Source organism: Perognathus longimembris, chromosome 25 (genome assembly GCF_023159225.1).
Source record: "Perognathus longimembris pacificus isolate PPM17 chromosome 25, ASM2315922v1, whole genome shotgun sequence".
NCBI lineage: Eukaryota > Metazoa > Chordata > Mammalia > Rodentia > Heteromyidae > Perognathus > Perognathus longimembris.
In genome coordinates, this window is record NC_063185.1 from 13,396,933 (window position 1) to 13,421,291 (window position 24,359).

A 24,359-nucleotide genomic window follows, 5' to 3' on the forward strand; every position below is an offset into this window, starting at 1 on the left:
TCTGCTTGTGTTCTCACATGTCCTGTCTCTATCCTCCTCAGTGGCCTTCTTGGTCCTGTCTGTTCTTTTGGCTGTGCTCCCAGTAATCTGCAGGATTTTCTTTTGCAAGTAAACCCCACCTATTCCGGGGCAGCTCTGGCCACTGATCTCGGTGCTGGACCCACAGGGAGGGGATGAGGAAGGAGGCCCTGAGGGGCGGAGCAGGAGGCTGGGATCAGAGAGAACACTGCCAACTGGAGGGAGAGATGCAAAAACCCTGACATGGTCAATCCGTTCTTTCCAAGTCATCATTGTCAACATCACACTGTTAAATTAAAATCTAGGCACATATTCTCAATGCATGGAAAAACCAACTACAATAGCACGAATACATTACTTATTTCAAGACAGAATGCAGGAGAGAGATTAGCTTGATCAGAAAAGGCTGTTACCAAAACATATTATAAAAGCAAGTGCAACTGGTAAAATCCTACAAGTAGGACAAGACTTGTCAGGTAACCACAACTATTTCTCAAAAGAAATGATGTATATCTAGAATTTCCAGGTGGATTTTAATAAGAAAAAGGTTGGTAAAAACTGAACAGGACATACACACGGCATATGCAACAGGTGCATTTATAAAGCACCCCTTTTCTGCAGGACAGAGCTTGTTTTGCTTTTTTTGGGCCTGTTTTAAGTGGGAAATGATCAGCTTTTATTCACTCAGCACTTTTAGTAAGCACCGAGGGGGAGCAGCACTCGCCCGCTGGGGACTGAGCTTGCCCTCTGACAGCACAGAAACAGCAGGGCTGGAGAGGGTCCCTGTTCCCGGTGCTGCAAACCCCTTGTCTTGCCCTTTGCTTTTAGGGTCGGTGGCACTTCCTCTCACCTGGAGGGAGCCTCCTCTTTCATATGCTTTAAGACCTAAGTTAGAGAGAGGCACAGAGTGCAAAGTGGATTTTTCCCTGACTTGGTGTTACTGAGAAAAAGGCCAACAGTATGAAAATTTGAACAGAAAATACGTACTCACTATGGGGAAGAGGGGGGCTTTTTAAAGTTTGTATTACATAAATCTATCTTTTTAAAGATAGGAAATTATCTTCCTATAAAGATACCATTAGCAAAAGTATAAAATAAATGAAGCATCATTCCTAATGCTGCTGAGTGCTCCAAGATGGATGCTAGCCTTCAGCACCAAGGAAGATAATGTTCAAGGTCCTGTGATTTAAAAAAAAAAAGTCTTGGGGCTGGGGATATAGCCTAGTGGCAAGAGTGCCTGCCTCGGATACACGAGGCCCTAGGTTCGATTCCCCAGCACCACATATACAGAAAACGGCCAGAAGCGGCACTGTGGCTCAAGTGGCAGATTGCTAGCCTTGAGCGGGAAGAAGCCAGGGACAGTGCTCAGGCCCTGAGTCCAAGGCCCAGGACTGGCCAAAAAAAAAAAAAAAAGTCTTCTTTGTGAAATAGGGTATATTAAAGAATCACTGGAAAGCAGCTAATTCCAAGGCTCAGCAGGAACTCCAGGCAGAGCCTAGTAAGGATCCCCGGAGCAGGGATATGCTTTCATCCAACCACCCACCCATTCTGACAAGAGCATTTCTATGCACACTTTCATACATTCATTCATTGGATTTTTGGTCAAGCACAGCCGATTCTAGGAGAATTGTGTCCGTCTCCACAGTAAAAATGGCCATACTAAGCTCACACATCTAGCCACACCATGGCCAGCCCTGAGCCAGCAGTGGGCGCTGTGGGGTGGGAGTGGCGTGGATTCATGGGTAGGACGCGGTGGTGCTGTTCTGACCTGCTACGCAGCCGTCCACAGTGGGCTGGACGGCCGCCCGCCTTCTCCACGGGGAGGAGGCGGTGAATGCGTGGGCTCTGCTGCCAGTGGGCAGTGAGTGGGAGACCCCTCGGTGGGGCTCAGAGCGAGCGCCCCAGCAGGGGCAGAGGCCACGTTACAAATGCACCCACTGCATACCTGGGTGATGTCCTGTTATTTGCACGCAGCACTCACTCTTTAGGAAAACATGAATGAGCACTCCTGTCTGGTGTGAGCGCAGAGGGCAGTGTGTCCGGGGCACCAACCACTTACCACACACCGGCCTCGGGGCAGTGAATGCCAAGCAGCCCTCGGAGGGGCCCTAGCGTAGTTTGCCTTTCCCCCAGCTTCCAGAACAGTCACATACCAACAGGCAGCCAGCCGGGGGGCAGAGCCTGCATCACCACAGTCACTCACAGAGTGAGCGGAAGAGCATGCCTCGCTCTGAAGGGATGCGTGCTGTGCCGGCACAGTGGGCTTTGTGTCTGGGGGTCTGGGGGTGACCTGCACCGCGTTCCTGCTGCTGCTCTGGGAACGGGGTTGGCACTGTGGCTCCGCTTTCTGGCTGGGGTGACGACTGCGGGCCACTCCCGGGTACCGCTTGCCATGGGCTCTTGCTAACTTTTTGCTGGGGCTGGCTTTGAACCACAACCATTCTGGGTCTTTGCACTGCCCAGGCTAAGAAAAGTTTCGTCATGAATTAGGAAAAGGCACATGCAAGACTTTTTTTTAACCTCACAAAATTCTGTATGAATCTCATGAAGGTCAATGTTATTTTAAATCTTCATAAAGAAAAAGGGAACACTATTAGAAAGAGCAAAGCATCCGCCTAAGTATCTCTTTCTTAACATCTTATAGTTGGTTAAAAACCTTCCTGTAGAAATTTTTATTTGCAAATACTCCATAGAAATGTTCAGATATAGCAAAATTCGACAGATAGTAACACCGAGTAGGTACAGACCAAAATAACCGTGACCTCTGCCTTCACTTCTATGCTTGCTTTTCACCCCATCACACTTTGACTAACAGACTCCTAGTTACATGAACATTTGAATAATTCAACAAGAAACATCAAAGTTCAAGGCTCTGAAGATTATGCTTTTCTGGACACTCACTTTAAAAAATTTTAAGTCATTGTACAAAGGAGTTACATCCAACAGAGCAGTTTATGAATATAATGTATCCTGGCTGATGTCATCCACTTCATCATTCTTTCCTACAGCTCAGGACTGCATTCACCCCTGTCATCTGTGTACAGACTGAGAAGCAAGCGGTGTGCTGGAAGGTTCTGGACGGGAGCATCAGGCTTACCTTTGCGCGGGGAGCCCTGCGGAGAGGCGGGGGGGCTGGAGTGCAGGGAGGATGCCATGGAGACGCTGTCTTCTGCGTGTCTCTTGCCGCTCCCTTCTTCAGGTGGCCCTAAAACTTTCTGAGGTAAACTTGTACCTAAAACCACAACCAAAGAAGCCAATGAGCACCACTCACTTGGAAGTGCGGCTGCCTAGACCACTGCGTAACCAGAGCCGTGTGCCCAGTGGCTGCGCTGTCACCTGGACGGCAGCCAGGGGCGTCCGCGGGGCACAGTGTGCGGACCCCACGCCCAGGCTCTTCAGCTGGTTGGCCCCACCGCAGTATTTTATTTTGTGGCTTGAGGGAAATCAGTTTCACACTGATCTAAACCCAGTACCCCACACAGGACACCACGTTGTCTCTGCCCTTGCAGTGAGCAGTGTGGGGGTACACTACCCCCCCCCCACCTGTGGTGCAGCCCTTCTGCAAGAGCTCTAAATTCATGTTACAGGAGGAAAGTAAACAACAAACTGAATCATGGAAAAACAAAACAAAAACAAAACACCAGTATGGAGCCCACAGGAAACCCTGTCAGATTCCACCACTACTTTTGCTGGCCTCGTTCAGTGTAGGTCAAACGTAGACACTGCCTAACCTTTCAGACCTCTCCGCCCTGAGGAAGCGGCACACACGCCACCTGGAAGCAGCGTGAATGGACATGTGCTCTATCCGTCAACAACGGCCACACAACTGGGGCGAGAAAGCTGGGACCGAATCACCAGGGCGACAACACCCAGGTGAAGCCATTGCGAACTCCTCCTCCCATTCCTATTAAGAAATTCATCTATCAACTTGGCCAATTTTGCATTCCATTTTCTCCACCCATTTCTTTTTTTTACAAACTAGCTCAGGCCTTTCACATCTTTAAATAAACTGTTACATCGGCTTTCTACTCAAACTCCTACTTCTAGCCTTCCTTTTCAAAAGGGAATTTGCACTGGAACTTGCCCTTACTAAAATACAACTCTCCTTCCTTTCCCACCCCCCCCTTTCCTTTATTTTTGACAGGCTCTCTCTGCTATAGGCAAGGCTTTGGCGAAGGGATTACAGGCATGCAGGTGCCACGACGTAGCTTCAAATCTCTCACTGACAAGTTTCCTTTAGCCCAGCACGTTGTAATTTCAACGTACTGCTGACTTCATTCCCTGAAATGGTTGCTGTGAGAGTTCAAAGCACGCACTTGGGAGCCGGTAAGCCTGGACTCAGCCCCCAGCCTGACCACCTACTAGCAGCATGTAAGTAACTAACACCCTGCACAGGATGAAGCTCTCTTGTACGATCATTACAGCCAGCGAGGGGCTTCGAGCCCCTGGCAGATCCCAAGCTGTTTCCCTGCTTACATCAACCTTCTGAAACATCTTTCTTTATTCTGGGGGAGGGAGTGGTTCTGCTAGGTTTGCATGAATCTACAAGTGGTGGCATAAAGGGGTACACGTTAACAAACCCGTTTATAATGTATGTGTGCAGTGCACTTTCTGCCACTGCCCCCTTACACCAAGCGTCTCACTTCCCCTTTCACATAGTACGTGGAGGATTGTGACTGTGTTAGTGCACCCCTTTCCTCTCCTCCACCGCCCCCAGTGCTTCAGCTTCCGCATCCGGGACTCATTTGGTAACTATCAAAAACTTTGCACCAACGAGTTTCACTGCTGTGTGCATGGTGCCTTGTGGTCAGCGTAGTCACGGGTTGCACGTGCCCATGTGTGTTCACACATGTGCGATGCTTTGGGGCCAGTGTGGTCAGGGGTGCATGCATAGGCCCCCTCCCTGTGTTCCCACAGACACTTCCTCCTTCAGCTGCCTTTGAGGCTCCCCTTAACACAAAAAACCCCAAACCACAACCTCTGATCTACTCTGAAGGGCGCCTCTTTGCCTCTGCTTTAGCCGCCTGGTTTGGCTCTTTCCCACACTCAGCGCAGGCCCTGCCCCGGGCAGCAAGCCCATCGCCAACTAGTTATCTGTGGCAAAGAAGAAGGTGCTTCCAACTGCGCTTCCTACCTCACATAAAGTCAGATCACATTCACAAACTCCTACCAAATATGTACTCGGCAATTCATGGGCCATGTAATATTGCTAGAAATTAAATCCAGTCTAGCCTCCAGAAATAGTGATCTTATTAAAACAATAATTAAGAGTAACTTGGGCTGGGTGCTCTAATCCCAGCGACTCAAGAGGCTAAGACCCAAGGACTGTGATTCCAAACCAGCCAGGGCAGGAAACTCCACAAGGCTCTTCTCTTCTTTTTCCTTGGTCGGAGATCTGGACTTGAACTTGGTACCTGTGGCTGCTTTGACTCACTGACTGGTCGCTACCAACTCCAAACCCAAGGGGTTGGCTATTTATTTTTCTTCCATAAGATTCCATCTCCAGTTAACCAACAAAAAGCTGGAGGCAGAGCTGTGGCTCAAGTGCTAGAGTGGCCAGACTTGAGTGAAAAAGGGACAGTGCCTGAGTTCAAGCCCCAGTACCAGCATACGCATGCGCGCGCACACAGTCACACACACGTGTATACAGAAACATACAGTTGGACGTCAATATGACCTGTAAAGGGGAAAATGTGCACTTATACACCGAGATCCTTTATATAAGATCCTTTACATATGTTTTGTCTCCTAGTTAGGTTTTCAGAGGAGATCATTTTCATAACAAACAACTAGATAATTGATTAAACACATTCACATGTAGGAAGCCCTTGATATATCGAAGCCAAAAGCTTGAATCCAACTTGGTACCTACATCAAGATTTGATGTAAATACCCAGGATGTGAGGCTACAAGCTTCCTGTTGATAAAATAGACATCAGCAAAATCAAACACGTTGATTCATGAAGTGATGAGCATGTTACACACCCTAACACCCCACCTTTCCAGTCGGTATGTGCAGCCCTTTGCTACTTTCCCTGCACGTGTGAATGAGATGAATGTTACCGTGAATACTCACTCAGCGCGGAGTCTCTCGCTTGCACCTTCTTCCTGACGGGGTGCAGGTTAACGGCGGGCACCGGGAGCATCTGGCTCCCTCGGTGGGGCTGATGCATGTGGGCTTTGGCTGTCTGGCTAGCTGACCTCAAAGGCACAGGAGACATTTCAGATGATTTGGCTGATCTTTTCTCACTTAAATTCTTGGTCACTAACAGGAGAAAAGAGAAATAAGTAAAAAAAATTTTTTTCTTTTAAATTGTATTAGTCCTGGGCTTGAACTCAGGGCCTAGGCACTGTCTCTGAGCTTTTCTGCTCTACCACTTGAGCCACAGCTCCACTCCACCACCACGGGTGGCTTTTGCTGGTTAACTGGAGATTCATTCTCAGACTTTCTTGCCTCAGCTGGCTTCAAACCATGATCCTTACAGTAACTACTTTTTAGGCAAAACTTATTACCACTAATGTAAAAAACACTTATATAAAAACCACTTATTTTTAGCCCCACCCCCCAAACACTAATTTTCTTAAAAGGAAATTCATTTTACTAAAATATTACCTCTGAAATTATTGTAGAATAAGCTGCTAATGGGGTTTGGGCTCAGGACCTAGCTACTGCTCTATGCCTCGGTCCTTTTGGCTTTTTTTGGATAGGGTCTTCTATTTTTGTTTGGGTTTGGCTCTGACCTTGATTCTTCTACCTCTGTGTAAGGCCTGCTACATGGGAAGCATATGTGCGACTTAAGTCTAGGTCTTGCTAACGTTTTTTCCCTAGGTTGGTCTCAAGCTGCAATCCTCTCCGGTAGCTGGTATTACAAGTGTGAGCTACCACACACAGCTTTACTTCTTAAATAATTCATTGTACTCATTAAGTACCTCCACTCCCACCATCATTTTGCTGAAGGTTAAAATCTATATTACTAAAACACTCTACGGTATCAATCCTAGAAGCCTACAAACCATTCTAGAGATAATAGTAGAATGAATGACACTCTGACCATATCACTGACCTTCTATATGTCCTGTATGTAAGAAAGCTCCCAGGTTCCTAAAACAAAAATCTCCACGTTCCTGCAGCAACTCGTGTCTCAATTCCACATTCTCTGGGTTTCTATTACGTCAGCTTTAATTCCCTAGACTGGAAAGCTACTCCCACCATGTAATTGAACTTTGAGAGAAAAGACAGAAGTCTTTAATATTAGGAATAGGGCCAAGTATTGAGGGCAGAGCTTCCTTGTAGGGAGACATTAAAGGGAAATTTCTGAGGAAGAGTCAGTTAGGAGCTAAACATCAGGTCATTGGAATTTGGTAAATAGCAGTGAAGCTCAGGAAGAGCCCAGAAACCTGGGATATGGGGAAAAGGCTTGGAATGTGTTCTGGTCAGTTTCAGAAATCGAACAAAGGGAGAGTTTAGAATGTGAGCTTTGCTTCGACAGAAATCATAATTGCGTTCTGCAATTACTGCTAGCTCTGCTTCTGTAAATCTGCCTGCTTTCAAGTGTAGTCACACACACACCACCTGCGTGTGGTTTTCCCTTTAAAAACCCTGCTGTAGGAGAGCTCGCCACCGTACTCTGCTACCCAACTAGTGGAGTGTGGTCCCTCATGGTAATGAAGACCCCTTGCCCTGCTTATCTGAGTCGGCGGGCCTATTTACAGGAATCGGGGATGCATCACCTACAAAATATTTTTCAGGGCAAGAACCAGGGAACATCTCTGAGAACCAAAATATTGGGATTCCTGAGACCATATACAATGGCTCACTAACTGAATCTGAGATGTTGTTACCTTCTGGCTAGAGCTGTGACATTTTCCCCTCCCCTCAATAGAAACCAATTAAAAGCATGTTTTGGTTTTTAGGTGCTGGTTCTAGGACTTGAATTCAGGGCTAGGGTGCTTGCTGTACCTTAGCTTTTTTCACTGAGGCTGGCACTCGACCACTTGTTTCACAGCTCTACTCCTCGCTCTTTTTGGTGGATAATTAAAGATAAGCGTTTCACAGACTTTTCTGACTGGGCTAGCTTTGAACCTCCTCAGTTCTCAGCCTCCTAAGTCACTAAGATTACACCGAAACCAGGCCTCCCTGTACATTTTAGTGTTAACAGTATCAGAATGTGTCTGATATTTTTTGTTGTTTTACTTCACTGACACCTATTATTCTTCAGTGTTTTAATCAATTATATATTCTGTTTGGTGATTATTTTTCATTAAATTTAGAAAGGTAAAAATTTTACTTGTTTCATTCTTCATTTACAGATGAATGCAAAAATGCTCTCAAGCAGAAATATTTGCTTTATAATCTTTTTTTACTAGATGTCCTTATAAGGCGCTTTAAATTAGAAATACTTATCTATTTCTCACAAATAGTTAAACATCAGCAACAAATGGAATTAGTATCTGATTAACAGACTCCCAGGATGCTTGAGCAGTCAGTGATCTTTTTGAGGAAATTAGTCATTTTACTGGCACTTTGGCACAATTCTAGAGAATGCAGTTCCTATTCTGTTGTGCTCCGTAGTGTCACAAACGTGAACATGTACTCACAGGTACCATATGCAGGCTCCCACTGCAGAGACATCGCCTGGAACCTCTCCTCATCTGTCTCTACATCCAGACCCGAGAGGTACTGCTTCACTTTGCGCGCCATCTGGGCCTCCTCGTACAGCTTCTTGGCATTCAGTAGAGAGCTGCGGCGTGCCCGCTTCTTGTGAGTACCTCCTTGCACGTCCAGCATGTTTGAATTTGTGCTGCCCTGACTCAATGACCTGCAAGATGTAAATCACAGTCAGAGGCTATCAGATGAGGACTAGGCACAGAAGAGTGAAGATGAAAGGATTTTGTTCTGTTAATGGTATTGCATGCTGATGTAAATGAGTTAAAAAGACAGAGCATTAATGCAAAGTAATTTGGCACACATGGTGATGTTCTGAATTAGGAACAAGATTTAGCAAAATGCAGCATTCACAAGAGCAAGATACAATTCCTCCCTGAGGAACGAATCCATCAGACCTGCACTCGTGCCTATGTAATCTATGGCACAACTGTGACAAGGAAATAAAATCCTGTGCTCCAAGGCCACCTACAGCAAAGGTTCTTCACCAACAAAGTTTCTAGAAGATCTCTGCTTTTCTGTACTGAGACATGCTGTTTGCTAGGTCCACAGAAGGCTCAACTGAACATGTGGACCAATTTTATCAATAACCACTTTTTGGCCAAAAATTAGACAGTAACAAAAAAAATTAGCTGAGAGTAACAACACTTATACTTAGTTCAACAAAGCCAGACATCAGGGATTTAACAAAACAGTTCCCTTCAAATGTAAAACAGGTAGTGCTTGGATTCTAAGTATAGGGACCTGAGAGTTTACTTTTGCAATGGCACTGACTGGTTAGGAAGAACCATAATTCAAATAAGCTCCAGCTTCACTCTACTCTTTTCTGTTATACTTCCTTACCCCAATGACTACATCTAGAAATAATGGAAAACAGCAATTAGGATGTTGCTTGCTTTATCAAGGTGAGCAGGATTGTTAAGATGGTTTTTGTTTTGAGGACAATTGTCATTCCAAGTTAATTAACAGTATCTCTCATATTAGCCTCATATTTTAAACCATTCTTTTTATTTTATTTTGCATGATTAGGGCCTGGACTCAGGGTCTGGATGCTGTCCTTGAGTTTCTTTTTGCTCATGGTTAGCACTCTATCACTTGAGCCACAACGCCACTTCTGGCTTTTTTCAGAGCACTTTGCTGGAGATCCAAGAGTTTCATGGACTTTCCTGACCAGGCTGGCTTTGAACCGTGATCTTCAGATCTAAGCCTTCTTTGTAGCTAGGATTACAGGCATGAGCCACCAGTGCCCAGCTCCAAACAGTCTAAAAACATTCCAGCACCGTACAACAAGCTGCTCTTCAGTCAGTACTCACAGATCTACTCTAAACAAGCACTGAGTCAGGTTTTTCTGAATATCAAGTAGAACAGTTGAGAAGGTGTTATGGCATTTTTTTGGTGTCCCTTTTAAAGATCCCTGAAACTTCCTACTGCTACCGGTCAGTAATGGTTGTCACTAAACATGCGGAAACTTCAAAACTGTAATTACAGAGTTGATTTGGAAAAAATTCAGTGATATTTAATGAATTATATTTTCAACCTTTAGGGAGAACTTGATCACCAAGAGTTAAGCTAAAAAAGGCACCAAAAAAAGCTAGGTTTAAGAGCCTTGAGCAAAAAAGAACGCGCAGGGAGTATCCAGGCCCTGAATCCAAGTCTCAGGACTGGCAAAAAAAAAAAGCTAGCGTTAAGTATTTGCAAAGCCAATGGAAGAGCCCAGCCTGAGGAACTTTGAGGGTGATGTTTGATAAAAATCCAAATTTAAGTTCATAGGCTTATGAGAGTTGCTTTAGAGAAGGATACAGTATAAAATCTCAGCAGCTAAGAAGATAAAGCAGTGATTTTTCTTAGTGCAAAACTAACTGGTGACATCTTGAGCTCAAATGCAGGAAAATCAAGTCCTAACATTTAGGAGTTTTTAATACTAATATTCAGTGATTTTATCTTAGCTGCTATTCCAAATTAAAAAGGTTGGAGGTGTGAGCAGTTAGTTGGTAAAGTGCCAGCCAACGAGCAACATTTTCAGTTACCCAGTTTGAGTCCCAATCTCGGCCCAAAACCAAAACCAAACAAACAAGAAACAACAAGAAGTAGTCAACAGGGGTGGGAATATGGCCTCGTGGTAAAGTGCTTGCCTTGTATACATGAAGCTCTGGGTTCGATTGCTCAGCACCACATATATAGAAAAGGCCAGAAGTGGCGCTGTGGCTCAAGTGGCAGAGTGCTAGCCTTGAGCAAAAAGAAGCCAGGGACAGTGCTCAGGCCCTGAGCTCAAGCCCCAGGACTGGCAAAAAACAAAACAAAACAAGTCAACAATGAAGAATATAAAACTTCAAGAAATGAAGACATTATAAGTATAAAATATCTTTGTAAACGATTTCCCAAATAGCAAATTCTCTGCTGTAAAAGGAAAATACCTAACGTACACAAGCACTAAGTATCAGACAATGCAAACACTACAGCTGAATAAACAGGGACTACGATAACATGAAGCATCCAGTCACCCCAAACACCCACTAGGATACACTGTCCAAGTAGGCTGTACAGTAGTAATGCCAGGTTTCAACTCCCATGTTCAGTAAGAACCACCAGCAAAGACCAAGACATAAATGTATGATGCAGAAGAAAGTACACAAGAAGCACAGGGTAGGAGGAAGAAAACAGTGGGAAAGTCAGGATGACCAAGCTTCAACAGAAAACAAGACCACAAGTAAGACAAGGCTGGAGGAGGTGGCTCAAAAACAAAACTTCACAGTTTATTAGCCTTAAAATAAGCAACCCCTCCTTATGCACCTCCAGAATTCATAAGTCATCTTTTGTTTCCATCTAAAAATCAAAGGATATATAAAATCTTTAGTACTCTATGATTCTAAACAAACCCCTAACTATAAGTGGCAGAGACCTGAACTTCCTTTAACAACAACAACAAAACAAAAAAAGTGGCAGTTTCTGATTCTCTCACAACTTTACAGAAAACTTTACAGCTGATAGAAACATAATAAATCTCAACCAATGTTGCAAGTCTTGGGTATTCGTGGATGTGAGGAATAAAAGCTGCCTATGTTTGGAGAAGATAGAAAAAAAAAACCTTTATAAACAGACCCAGACCTCTCATCCATGTTTACACTTTTACAAGGAATTTTTACTCTTATAAAACATGGTATTTGTGCAGGGGCCATGCTAATCTTCTCTGTATCGTTCCAATTTTAGTTTATGTGCTGCCGAAGTGAGCACTAAAACATGGTATTTGCTAAGAGTGAACTCGAATCAAAATGCCTAGGTGTGGCTATACCATTAATGAGCTGTAACACTGGATAATTCTGTTTTTCCCACCTATAACTTGGGAATGAAAGCATCTACTCATAGTACAATAGGAAAATTAAATAAGATCACCAATTTAAGAGTGCTTGGAATAGTAGTATACGGAATATAGTAAGTATACAACAAATATTCATTACTACCACCATGTAACTGAACCTGCTAAATTAAAAGGGCAGTGGCATGTCAATAATGGGGAAAAACTCCCCACCTCAACCCATTAAAACACAAAAAAATTTACTTCTATCTTTACTTTGTTAGCAAAAGGCACTTGTCAGGAATATAGGCTGACAGAGTTAATAGAACGCATGCTATTTGATATGCGTGCATTAATGAAAAGGATGCAGTATATATATATATATATACGTTAAGAGTTGCACAACCTTCATTCCAGTTGTTTGTCTCTACACTTACCCCACACTCCGCCACCTCTTCTTCCTGTAAGCAAGAGCCACAAACATTGAAGCATGGTTTGAATAGGAAAGCACAGAAAAAAGACAACAGTTGAGAGTCACAGAAATTATGCAGACAGAACAGAATGGAAAAAAATTTTATCAAGAAAAACAATCATAGCTTAACAATAAAATGATCTTAATGAAATTCAGAATGTTATAGTAGATTATGACAGGTCTTGAAGGACAGAGAAACTCCACCTATATTTCCAAATGTTTCAGATCAAGTAAGTGTGTGTGTGTGCTCGCACACCAGTTCTGGGGCTTGAACTCCGAGCTTAGGCACTGTCCCTGAACTTTTCCATTCAAAGTTTGTGCTTTACCACTTTAGCCACTGCTTCAGCTTTCAGCTTTTTGCTGATTAATTGGAGATACAGAATTTCGTGGAATTTTCTGCCCAGGCTGGTTTTGAACCACAATTTTCAGATCTCAGCTTCCTGGGTGAGGAGTGAGGTTCTAATGTCCAGGCCCAAATATATTTTTAATACCCAATTCATGAAGCAGCTACTGTAAGAAAAGAAGCTTGGGGGTAAACATCTACTTAGTATAAATTCAGAATTCAAAGTTTTAAGGGAACATTTAAAAAATGATCTATCGATATTTCTAATTTTTTATATCTGTTTGTATCTCTATATTAATCTATCTTTATCTATTTTTTATAAATGGCACCATGAGCTGTATCCCCAGTCCATATACTGAATACTGTTCTTTCTGTCCTTGAAAAAATTTGAGCCAATTAAATGATAGGTGAAATTATAAGGAATATAATGATATGCAATTTTATAAGGGGAGAAATTTCTCTGGCAAAGAATTTAGTGAGTGATTTTTGGCTTCCAAGTCCAACTTAAAATGTCTGGAGAAGTGGACCATCATGTTCCAGAAGCACCCGGAGGCTGAGCCAGAGGAAGCATGTGGCTCGTGAGGTCAGCTTGAGCCACACAGTCAAACCCTGCCTTCAAAAAGCTGTCTTTATGCCACATGTCACTGTTTGAATAAAGATAGGATTTTGCTTACAAGTGGATTAATACTAAAATAAAAGGAGTTCTTTTTGCCCATATACACCACCACAATTTAGTGCTGGTTGGTCAGACTGATTTGGGAAATAATGAGTCTGATTTAACCATATACTTTTATTTTCCATCATGCCCTTCACTCAAACCAGGCTCTTCACAAACAGCCAGGTTTTTTGGCTCATTTGTGACTCTACCTTGTGCTTCATATATTAATCATCTGGTCTGACAGGGTCACAAATTCATGTCTTCAGAGACCAGAATAGTAACAAACATGAGTGAATGACAACAATTGTACAAGGACATACAACACAACAAAAACGGACACACAAGCTTCCTCCAGGTTTGCTTTGGTCCCTGGTTTCTTACTGTTTTTTCTTCCACATTTCTGAGCAATGACAGTGCTCTCAGTGACCTCAAGGGGCAGAAACAGGGTGGGAGAGGAGAGGAGATCTGGCATACTCCTTCCTTTCATACTCTGACAATTGCTCAACTAGAGTAAACCACCAGATCTACTTACAAAAAACGAAGATGCCTAAATAGCCATGGAATAAAACAAAAAAGAATCCAGACACACTGGTTTTGAATTACAAAGGACCAGGTATTTTTGTTTCCTTGGGAGGAGAGCGAGGAAGAGATGGAGGGGAGAGGAGGAGACAGAGGGGAGAAAAGGAGAGAGGAAGAAAAGAAGAAAGGGAGAGGGAAAAAAGGGAGAGAGAGAATGTGTATGTGTGGAGGTTTTTATTTGCTTCTGGTAAGTTATTTCACTTTTTTTTTTTGCAAGTCCTGGGCCTTGGACTCAGGGCCTGAGCACTATCCTGGCTTCTTTTTGCTCAAGGCTAGCACTCTACCACTTGAGCCACAGCACCAGTTCCGGCTTTTTTCTATACATGTGGTGCTGAGGAATCAAACCCAGGGCTTCACATATACAAGGCGAGCACTTTACCACTAGGCCACATTCCCAGCCCCTCACTTTTAATATCCTATGTAGAGATCCAAAAGAGAATTAGGCAAAAAATTTAATTATAATGTCGATTGACATTCTGCATTTGTAGAAGAACAGATTAATACAGAGTAGAATTATTTTCTAAGGATAAGAGAACAATTACATTTGCATTTTCTAAATTCTGTGGAAGAACCTATATCCAAATAAAGAGTAGCATTAGAACTTAAGGAAAAGAAATTGCTTTAAAAGAATGAACTTTGAATTAGATTTTAAGAAAATGCAGTAAAAATAAAAGACATACTGCAGACTAATACTTCCTATAGTAGGTTAGAAACCAAATAGAACCATTTGTCTTCTCTGGTAATTCCAGTAAAGATCAATGATTTTCTTAGGTGTGTTTGCTGGAAAACAATATAGGCCTACTAATACACTCAGGAATGTTACAGTGAAACCTGGGGCTCGAATCTCAGCAGGTCATGGAGAAGCCGCTGGGTTCTGCACTTTCTTCAGATGAACCTCCTGCCTGTGAGGTTGTGAAACTGACTACTCCAGAATGACGTGGCCCTTTGTGCAGTGCAGAAAGGATAAGTATGAGCACCTCACTCTGGATGCACCTCTGCGTCATACCTCTGTCGGAACATCATAGCGGGGTCCATATTTGCAGAAGTCATTCGAACAACTTGGCGAATTTCCTTGGCAATCATTCTGAGCTTCTCAAAGTTTACTAGGCCATCTACTTTGGAGTCATTTCCTATAATACATAATAAAAGCAACTTTTTAAGTTTTCAGGCTAATGTTTATTTTATTTGCGCCAGTACTAGGATTTTCAACTCGGGGCCTCCACTTGGATGGCTTGCTCTGCTAATGCGAGCCAAAACTCCAGCTCATCTTCTGTATGGAGCCTGAGTCTCACAGGGCTTTTCTCTCTGGAGTTGGGATTACAAGAATGAGCTACCATACCTAGCTATAACATTTTCTAACAAAAAAAGTGACAATGAAATTCTGAGGTGAATAACCTATCAGCTGAGGACAGTTATAAAGTTCGACACAAAAATGTCTGAAGGGGTAATATGCTAATTAGACAGCAAATACCTCAGAGAACACAGAAATGTCATGCTGGGTGCTTTCTTAAGTATCCTGCTGATTTCAAAAGGTGGACATGAGCCAGAGTCCAGTGGCTCACACCTACAATACCAAGTCACTCAGGAATCTGATATAGAGAACCACAGTTTGAGGAGAGTCTGGGTTGAAAAGGCTGAGAGATTCCATCTCTAAAATAACCAGCAAAAAGCTGGGCTGGTAGCCCAAGTAAGCCAAGCAAGTTTGAGTCCCCAAGTTCAAGTTAAAGAAGAAAAAAGAAAAAAGGGGAATATTGAGCTGAAACTCTGGGGAATACCACCTTGCCTGTTGAGGTAAAGAGAAAGTAATGTAAATCCATTTAGCTCTTCAATGCTTTAGGCTAGGACTCTAAGTACTATAGACTAGAGGTAAGGATGAATCAAATGTAAAAGGGGATTTAAGACTAATGTTAAAAATTATCTCAAAATCTGAAAATGATTTTGAGATTGCCAGGACCTTTAGCTGAACAAGGCTTACTTCTTTTTGGAGAAATAAAATATCACTGAATACTTCAGAAATAAAAAAAATTACTTTTTATATTCAACATCTATTCCTTTGTCAAAAAATACAAAGCACAAGAGAGAAGAAAAGAGCATAACTAAGATTCACAGGGGATCCAGCTTATGAAGAAAATCAGAGACAAGACTTTAGATATTAAAAATATCACTGAAAACTTGGGCAAGTAATATGAAACTAAAAAAAAATAAGACTGCAAAACTGAAAAGATACATTAATAAATTAGAAACTTATGATGGGCTTAACAATACACTAGTCACTGAATTGATGAGACCAAGGTAATTAGGATTAATTGGAACATGGGGAACGAAGCATAAAGAAATGAATTCTACAAAAAAAAGTTTAAGACAATATGGATAAAGGGATCAGGAGTGACGGGTAAAATCAGAAGAGCAAACAGAAACTTCGCAGATGCAAATACTAAAAAACTTCCTAAGGAAAAATACCAAGCCATCTGTTTTAGTAAGTCCTAGAAGACACACTGGTCAACTTCAGTGGATACCAAATGTTTTCCTGAAGTTGATTATACAAATATCAGGATCCACAAATCCACCCTGAATATAATGTATGGCCAGTAAAAATGTATATGCACGAAGAGTTAGTTATATACAAGAATAGGCACTTTATTCCCCCGACAGTATTCACACTATTCACCTAACTACAAATGCACATCAACCAAATAGATCAATCTACTGTACTACATTTATATAATGCTACCTACATAGTTTAGGAAAACATGGAAGAATCCTATTAATTCAATGTTGACCAGAATAAGCCAGAAGCCGAAACAAACTATATCATAAGAAAACAAACATGTTATATTCTATTTATAAAAGTTCACGAACAGTTAAAACTAAAATACAACATTAGAAGCCAGGATAGAAGCTACCCTGGGAAGGAAGATGCGGGTAGTAAATGGGCAAGGACTCTGGAGGGTTGATCATGAAGGTGTTTGTTTTATCAAACTTCATTATAGCTGTTCACTTGTTTTAGGCACTTTCTGTATGTGCTAAGTAATTCACTTAAAAAAAAACCAAACCAAACAATCTAAGAGGAAGTTGGATATTGGTGGCTCGTGCCTATAATCTGAACTACTCAGGGGGCTGAGATCTGAAGATCACAGTTCTAAGTCAGCCCAGGCAGAAAAGACGAAGACACTATTTCCAATTAACCAACAAAACCCTGGACTAGAGGTGTGGCTCAAGTGGTAGAGTGTCAGCTATCACTGAAAGTGTAGAACAAGAGCAAGGCCAAGTCAAAGCCCTAGTACCAGCACCAAAACAAAACAAAAAACAAAACAAAACAATAAAGAGCTGGGCACAGTGAAACACACCTGTAACAACCAGCACTGAGAAGGACCACGAGTCTGAGGCCAGCCCAGGCCACACAGCAACACCTGTCTCAAATAACCAAAGTAAGAGTAGTAGGACCTCTGTGTAAAGTCTGTATTTTAGATGTATATAGTTAGCATTTCAATTTGTTCTTTTCAACCAGCATCAGCTTTCCAATACCAAAAATTTGCAGCATTTAATCATGACACAATTATTATACCAGAAGAATTTAGTGACATGGTAATCATGCTGTAATAAATCACAGAGCTGTATAATTCGCTGAAGCTAAACATGAGTTTACAGGTAATTTTAAAATACCTTCATGTAGAAATGTCATATCTTTCTTGACAACAGGGAAGAGTGGAATGATAGGAGGCTGCATGCTTTGACTACTGAGAATATTTCTGTATTTTGCCATGTTTCTTGATGGATCAAAAAGGTCTTGTAGATCTTGGAGATGTTTCTCATATTTGCTTGGTAACTTTTCCCAGGTACCTCTAAGTCGAGCTACAGGTGCCAGATTTAAGCCACTGTCAAAGAAAAGAATAAAAACACTGAAAAGGGACTTGGGGGAGAGGGCAGACTCAAGTCAGTAAAGTGTATGCACCAAATTTTCTATTGCTAAAGAGAGTAATATTTTTAAATGTTGAAATAACAGAACTTTGACAAAATAAAACGTTAAAAAAGAGTTTCTTTCAAACAATTCTATTCCTTGCCTGTTGTTGTATATTAATAGCTTTTCCAAACCCTTTGATGCCAGTACTGGGGCTTCAACTTAGGGCCTCTTGCTCAGCCCTTCTCTCATGGCTGGTGCTCTACTGTTTGAGCCATGTACTAGAGTTCCACATGAGTGATAAGTGTAATACTTTCATAAACAGACATTTAACTTGACAAACTTAGTGCACTACCATACTGTTTTACTTAGAAGTAACACCACAGAAATAATACATATCTGAACATGGTTTAAACATTGCAGAGAATGACACAAACACTGAGGTAGCATTTTTTCTAACATTTTTTTGTCCGTTTATGTTCCTGATTCCAAAGCTTCCTTATCCTAGGTCTTAATCTTGTCCGTTAAGCTTCCAAACAGTCACCGTCTCCTTTCCACAGGCAGTTAGATTCGGATGTCCCCTAAATTGAGAAGTACTTTGTGCCATTCAGGTTGCAGCTCTTGCTGTTTCTTTACCTCTACACTACCCTCCATGGGTAAGGTGAGCAAATGTATCTGTGTGTATACTTAATATGCCTAATGTTCTTAAACATTTAATCTTCTTTCAGTCATCTGATTTTATCTTTACCACATTTAAAATTTTCTCTTGACTTCTGTTAAGGTATGGAGTTAAGATAACTTTGTCCCCTTGCTTCTCAGTACTCCCCCTCCCCCCCCCAAAAAAAACCACACCATTAAGCAAAAGAAATGCAAATTATCTTTATACCCTGAGCTTCTTTGCTCAAGGCTACCGGCTCTACCACTTGAGCCACAGTAACACTTTCAGGTTTTTCTGTTTATACAGTATTGAGGAACCAAACCCAGGGCTTCATGCATGCTAGGCAAGCACTCTACCACTAAGCCACATTCCCAGCCCCCAAACAACATTTATTTGGACTGATGGGGTAAGGCAGGGCTTGGTCTTCTTTACCATGGAGTGTCAGAAAATAAAATTAAGTCAGGGCCTGGGAATGTGGCTTAGTGGTAGTGTGCTTGCCTAACAATGCTTCATGAACCCCTGGGTTCGAGTCCTCATAAACAAAAAACAAAGATTAAGTCAGTACACACAGTGATAAATTTTGGTAGGAATCTCTTTTAACAGTAAGAGGATAGAAGGGAGAAACTAAGTTGTAAATAACCCTAAAGCTGCGCAATTATTCCCTGTGAAAATGTAAAGGGAAGAACAATGCACTCATAAGATCAACTCCTGGTAGCTGAGAATTTTACCTTAGCTCTTCTCTTATACAAACCTCTTACCAGTAACTAGTACAGAAACACTCATGTAATTCATAAGGAAGAAACCCAGCATTTAGAACAAATAGCAACAAGAAAAAACAAATAGTTTACGAGCATTAAGGGAAAAAAAGTTCAACTGAATAAAAGGTGGGATTAACCAATGACCTACCATGATTTCTAAATAAAGTGCTTTATTAAGAGCTTACACATACACACATTCTCCAACCCCCTTCTCAGAAGAACCAAACCTCAACATAATAAAGGCTATATATGGCAAACATGTAAGTAACATTATAAGGAATGGGGAACCCCAAAGCATTTATTTCTTCTAATATCAGGAATAAGACTACTCTCTCTCTCCAGCCTTATTTAGTATAGTGCTTGTATTATTAGAGCAACTCAGAAGCCTGTAATCTTAGCTACTTGGGAGCAGAGACTGGAGGTCTGCTGTTTAAAGCCAGCCTGGGCAAAAAGAAGTTCATAAGCCAGACTCTTATCTCCACCAATGGCTGGGTGTACTCGTTATCCTAGTGATGGGAGGAAAGAAGGCTAAGTACAACATGTGCTGCGTCCCTAGTGACACAGGAAAGCACAAGCAGGACAAGCAAAGCCAAGGCTGGAGGCCTGGCTCAAGTGCTAGAGTACCTGTCAACCAAGAACAAGGTCATGTGTTCAATCCTCAAAACAGAAAACACATGGAATATTCATTAAAGACTTAACTCAATTTCTCTTTTCCTAGGCATTTAATACCTAAGCAGAAAACCAGCTGTAAGTCAAGATCCTCACAAAACCATACACAAAACCATGTGTATTTACTCGTACAAACTTACCTTATTATAGCAAACATGGAATTGAAGTTCTTACATTCTCGACAATGAAGTGCAATTTTAATAAAATGTTTAATAATCTTCATTCGTTTGAGCTGATTTGATTCAGTTAAAATCTCTGAGGCAACCCAGAATGTCTCTTGGTTTACAATGTCCTCAAACTCTTTCAAGTGAGCATTTCCCCGCTTGGAGTCTAACTTGAAAAGATCATCAATGTATTCAGTAGGCTCAATGTTACGAAATAAATCGAAGTCCCTCATGGACAGCTGGGTGGCCATTTCAATGGTGCTGAGCTGTAGCATGGACAGCTGGCTTTCCTTAACCAGCTCTTGTGCATCTTCATCTGAACACAGTGTCTCTGTTTCCATGTTATTTTTTAAGTAATACCTAAGAAGGAAAAAAAAAATAGATGTGATGATACAGTGACTGCATTTGCAAGAACACTTTCCCTCTTTATTATGCTTTCAGAATCATTTTAACATTTTGCCAAAAATATTAGAGCACAGAATTATCAGCTTACAGATAAAATGAAAACCACATTTTAAATGAGAAGACTTTTGAGAAGTCTGCTTATTCTGCCACTTCAAATCTATTATTGTAAAAAGTGAAAACAGCACTTGATACTGCCATGAAATTAAATCATTTTTATCAACAATTTATCACATGTCAACAATATTCTTGTCTGTATTCTTGAAAATTACAAACCCTATGTGAGTGAGGCCATGTATTATGGTTTGAACATGGAATCTCTCTTACATGTGGATCATGTGTTGAATGTTTCAACAACTAGTGGTAGTATTTTGGTAGGTGGTAGAAACTCAAGGAAGTGGGGCCTATCTAGCAGAAGCAGGTCAGGAGAGGCAGGCCTTTAAGGTTACATCAGGCCCCTGGTTTTATTCTCTCTCTCCTTTCTGGATGTCATTATGTGAGCTGCACTTCTGCACAACTTCCCCACTGCCAGGATTCTCTGAACCTTGTGAAACTGTGAGCAAAATAAATTCTTTCTCTCTTCAAGTTCTCATGTCACGGTGTATTTGGTCACAGCAATAAGAAACTAACACAAAGCCAGGCAAATGGTGGCTCACACCTGTAAACCTAGCTACTCGCAAGGCCAAGACTTGAGGATCATGATTTGAAAACAGCCTGGGGAGAAAAGTCTGTGAGACTCTGATATCCAATTAACCACCAAAAAAGCCAGAAGTGAAGCTGTGATTCAAGTGGTAGAGCACCAGCCTTGAGCAAAAAAGCTAAGGGACAGTAACATGGTCCTGAGTTCAAGCCCCAGGACATGGATGCGCGTGCATGTGTGTGTATGCGCGCGTGCGCGCGCGCGCACACACACACAGTAGAGCTCTAGAGATCAGAGAGAAAAAAAAGTCAAGCAAGAACTTGAGGCCTTGAGAGTATGAGGTCCAGTGCCTGTATATATTTTTTAAAAAGCAACAAAAAACAAAACAAAACAAAAGAAAGAATACAGAAAATTGGTACCACAGAAGAGGAGTTCTGCTATGTCTAAACCTAACCATGTGGTTCTTAAGCCTTTGGAATTAGTTTGCAGGAAGAATCTAGAAAAAGTTGGAGAAGTGGGATAGAGAGGTCCATGAATGCTATGGATTATAATACATATATGCTTGTATGTAATACACATATATTATCTTGTATATGCATAGATATGTATATATGTACATGTATATATGTGTATGTATGTATGCAGATAAGAAAAATTTGGAAAAAAAGCAATTCTATCTTAGGACTCAGTAAGTAATAAAACATGTTTCTATTTAAAATACCTGTTTTAACAGAGAATCTTCAAAAAGCACAGTGATAAACATGCACACACTTACTAATATTCTTCCTCACCTTCCATTGAGTTGAATTCTATCAGCTAGTTTGGAGAACTGGTCTGGAAGTCTTCTCTGTTTTATGACACCTTCAGGAGTAACAGAAACTTCACAGAGAGAGTATGTGTCAGTTGCCCCAGTCAAACCAAATTCATGGACAGCATGACAAACCACTTCTTTTGCTGTAGTGTCTTTACTGATGATAATGTAGCAGCTCTGTTGATCTGCTTTGAAGACTCTTATGACTTGATCAGGAATATCTACATAAATACAAAGATGTGCTTTGTTATTTTCAAGGAACTTATTTTTAAAACTCTTTAAAAACCATTTTTTTTTTTTTTTTTTTGGGCCAGTCCTGGGCCTTGGACTCAGGGCCTGAGCACTGTCCCTGGCTTCTTCCCGCTCAAGGCTAGCACTCTGCCACTTGAGCCACAGCGCCGCTTCTGGCCGTTTTCTGTATATGTGGTGCTGGGGAATCGAACCTAGGGCCTCGTGTATCCGAGGCAGGCACTCTTGCCACTAGGCTATATTACCCCAGCCCTTAAAAACCAATTTTGAATACAACCATCCCTTTAGACATCAAAATACACATATTTCTGGTTTTGGCAGTTTATCAATGTGTTGCATTTACTGATTGGAGGCATAATATTCTACAATGTGCATTTTCAATACTTCAATACTCAATTATCTGAACCTTGTCGATAGATATTTCCTTAGTGAAAACTCAAGACAATTGCTGATTTAGGAGATATGTGCATTTTCAATGCACATTCGAAATATATTGCCAAATCATTCCCCAGAAAATCCTAGAATGTAAGAGGGAAGATTTGGTTTATCCTTATTAAAATAACCACGTTTTGTTTCCCTATTATGAAAGCCTATTTTTATTTCATTTCCTTGGTTACTGGGTTAAATTTTTTTAGTAACTTGTATTTCCCTTTCTCTTTGTTCCCCAGGGGGACTGGTCCTATGGTTAGAATTCAGGGCCCTATCTGTCACTGGGCCAGCACTACCAATGAGCGACAACCTCAGGCCTTTTATTGCTTTTAGTTATTTTTAAGCAGGGTCTTTTTTTTTTTTTTTTGCCAAGGGTTAATAGTGGATACAATCCTAGTGTCTACTCCACTCTCCCCTGCTCATTGACTTTCTGCCCCAACTGATCTCAAACTGCAACATAACAGTAGCTGCGATTATAGGTGTGAGCTACCACACACAGCTAGCATTAATTTAATGACTACTAGTATTTCTTCATTTAAAAACTACGGTTAGTGCTGGTGGCTCATGCTTGTAATGCTACTTAGAAGGCTGAGATCTGAGAACTGAAGTTTGAAGCTGGCTTGGGCAGACAAATCAGTCTTTTATTTAATTAACCAGCAAAAAGCTGGAAGTGGAGGTGTGGCTCAAGTGGTAGAGCCTCATCCTTGATTGAAAAGGCTAAGAAAGAATTCAAGGTCTTGACCTTAAGTTCTAGTTCAAGTGCGTGTGCATACACACATGTAGATCAGTTGGGAGATGGGTGTGGAAAAAGACCATCAGTGGGTGAATAAGAGTAAGAGTAAGCTGGGCTGGTGGAGAGGGTGGAGAAGGCTGAATAGATGGTTTGCAACTATGAAAACAGAACTATAAAACCCACTGGGATTTCTTTTGGTGGATGGGTTCAGGAAAGTGAGCAATGAGTGAAACTGATTGGAATTCAGCAATGAATACCCCTTCAATATAACAATATAAGCCAATATCCGTGTCCTACTAAATTATACTCCCTTACAACATTTTTTCTACTGTAAGATGACATGTATTTTTCTACTTTTTATATTCTATTTTATATTTAACAAACTTTAAAATGTTCACATGGCTAAATATCTTAATCTTTGTCCTTGTGATTTCTGCTACTACAGATAAGTTCTAAGTGAAGATAATGTTCATATGGCATGTAAATGGTATTTCCACTCACAGCAAGAGTTAAAGCTTCCAGAATGTTTACTTTGATGACTATTTTTAATGTTATTAAAAGTAAAACAAGAGTAAATAGCATTAAAATGCTATTTTTTCTATGGAAATAAAAAATTACAAAAATTTCTTTTTTAAAAAAAATCAGGAGTATTTGCAGTTGTGGTTGTGTATAGTGCTGACCATATGGGACTGGGTTGGGGAAAAATTTGAGTGGCTTTTTTTTGCTTGCCCATCATTACCTTCTTAGCATTATATACACTAACTTTTAGAGAAAAAAATTGACAAGTTTGTCTCAAAAGGAAAGATGGGACAGATACAGAAAGAAACAACCTAGAAGAATAAAGATTCCCTGATTCTTGAGTATGGGAATACAGAGAAACATAGACGAGCCCCCAGGATGAGAAGCTTCACGTGATCTTGG

General features: G+C 41.4%; 1 protein-coding gene and 1 pseudogene across 2 annotated transcripts in view; both read right to left on the bottom strand.

Annotated features, from left to right (window-relative positions):
- Positions 1-24,359, bottom strand: part of Rapgef6 (Rap guanine nucleotide exchange factor 6) — a 137,801-nt gene that overhangs the window by 7,660 nt on the left and 105,782 nt on the right. For both annotated transcript variants that reach the window (XM_048334011.1, XM_048334012.1), the window contains 8 exons: positions 22,008-22,248; positions 20,151-20,534; positions 17,691-17,902; positions 15,034-15,157; positions 12,413-12,436; positions 8,617-8,837; positions 6,095-6,283; positions 3,116-3,250 (listed from right to left, as the gene is read on the bottom strand). In XM_048334011.1, coding sequence (XP_048189968.1) covers positions 3,116-3,250; positions 6,095-6,283; positions 8,617-8,837; positions 12,413-12,436; positions 15,034-15,157; positions 17,691-17,902; positions 20,151-20,534; positions 22,008-22,248 — 1,530 coding nt within the window. The remainder of the gene's footprint in view (positions 1-3,115; positions 3,251-6,094; positions 6,284-8,616; positions 8,838-12,412; positions 12,437-15,033; positions 15,158-17,690; positions 17,903-20,150; positions 20,535-22,007; positions 22,249-24,359) is intronic.
- Positions 11,814-11,914, bottom strand: LOC125342250 (annotated as a pseudogene).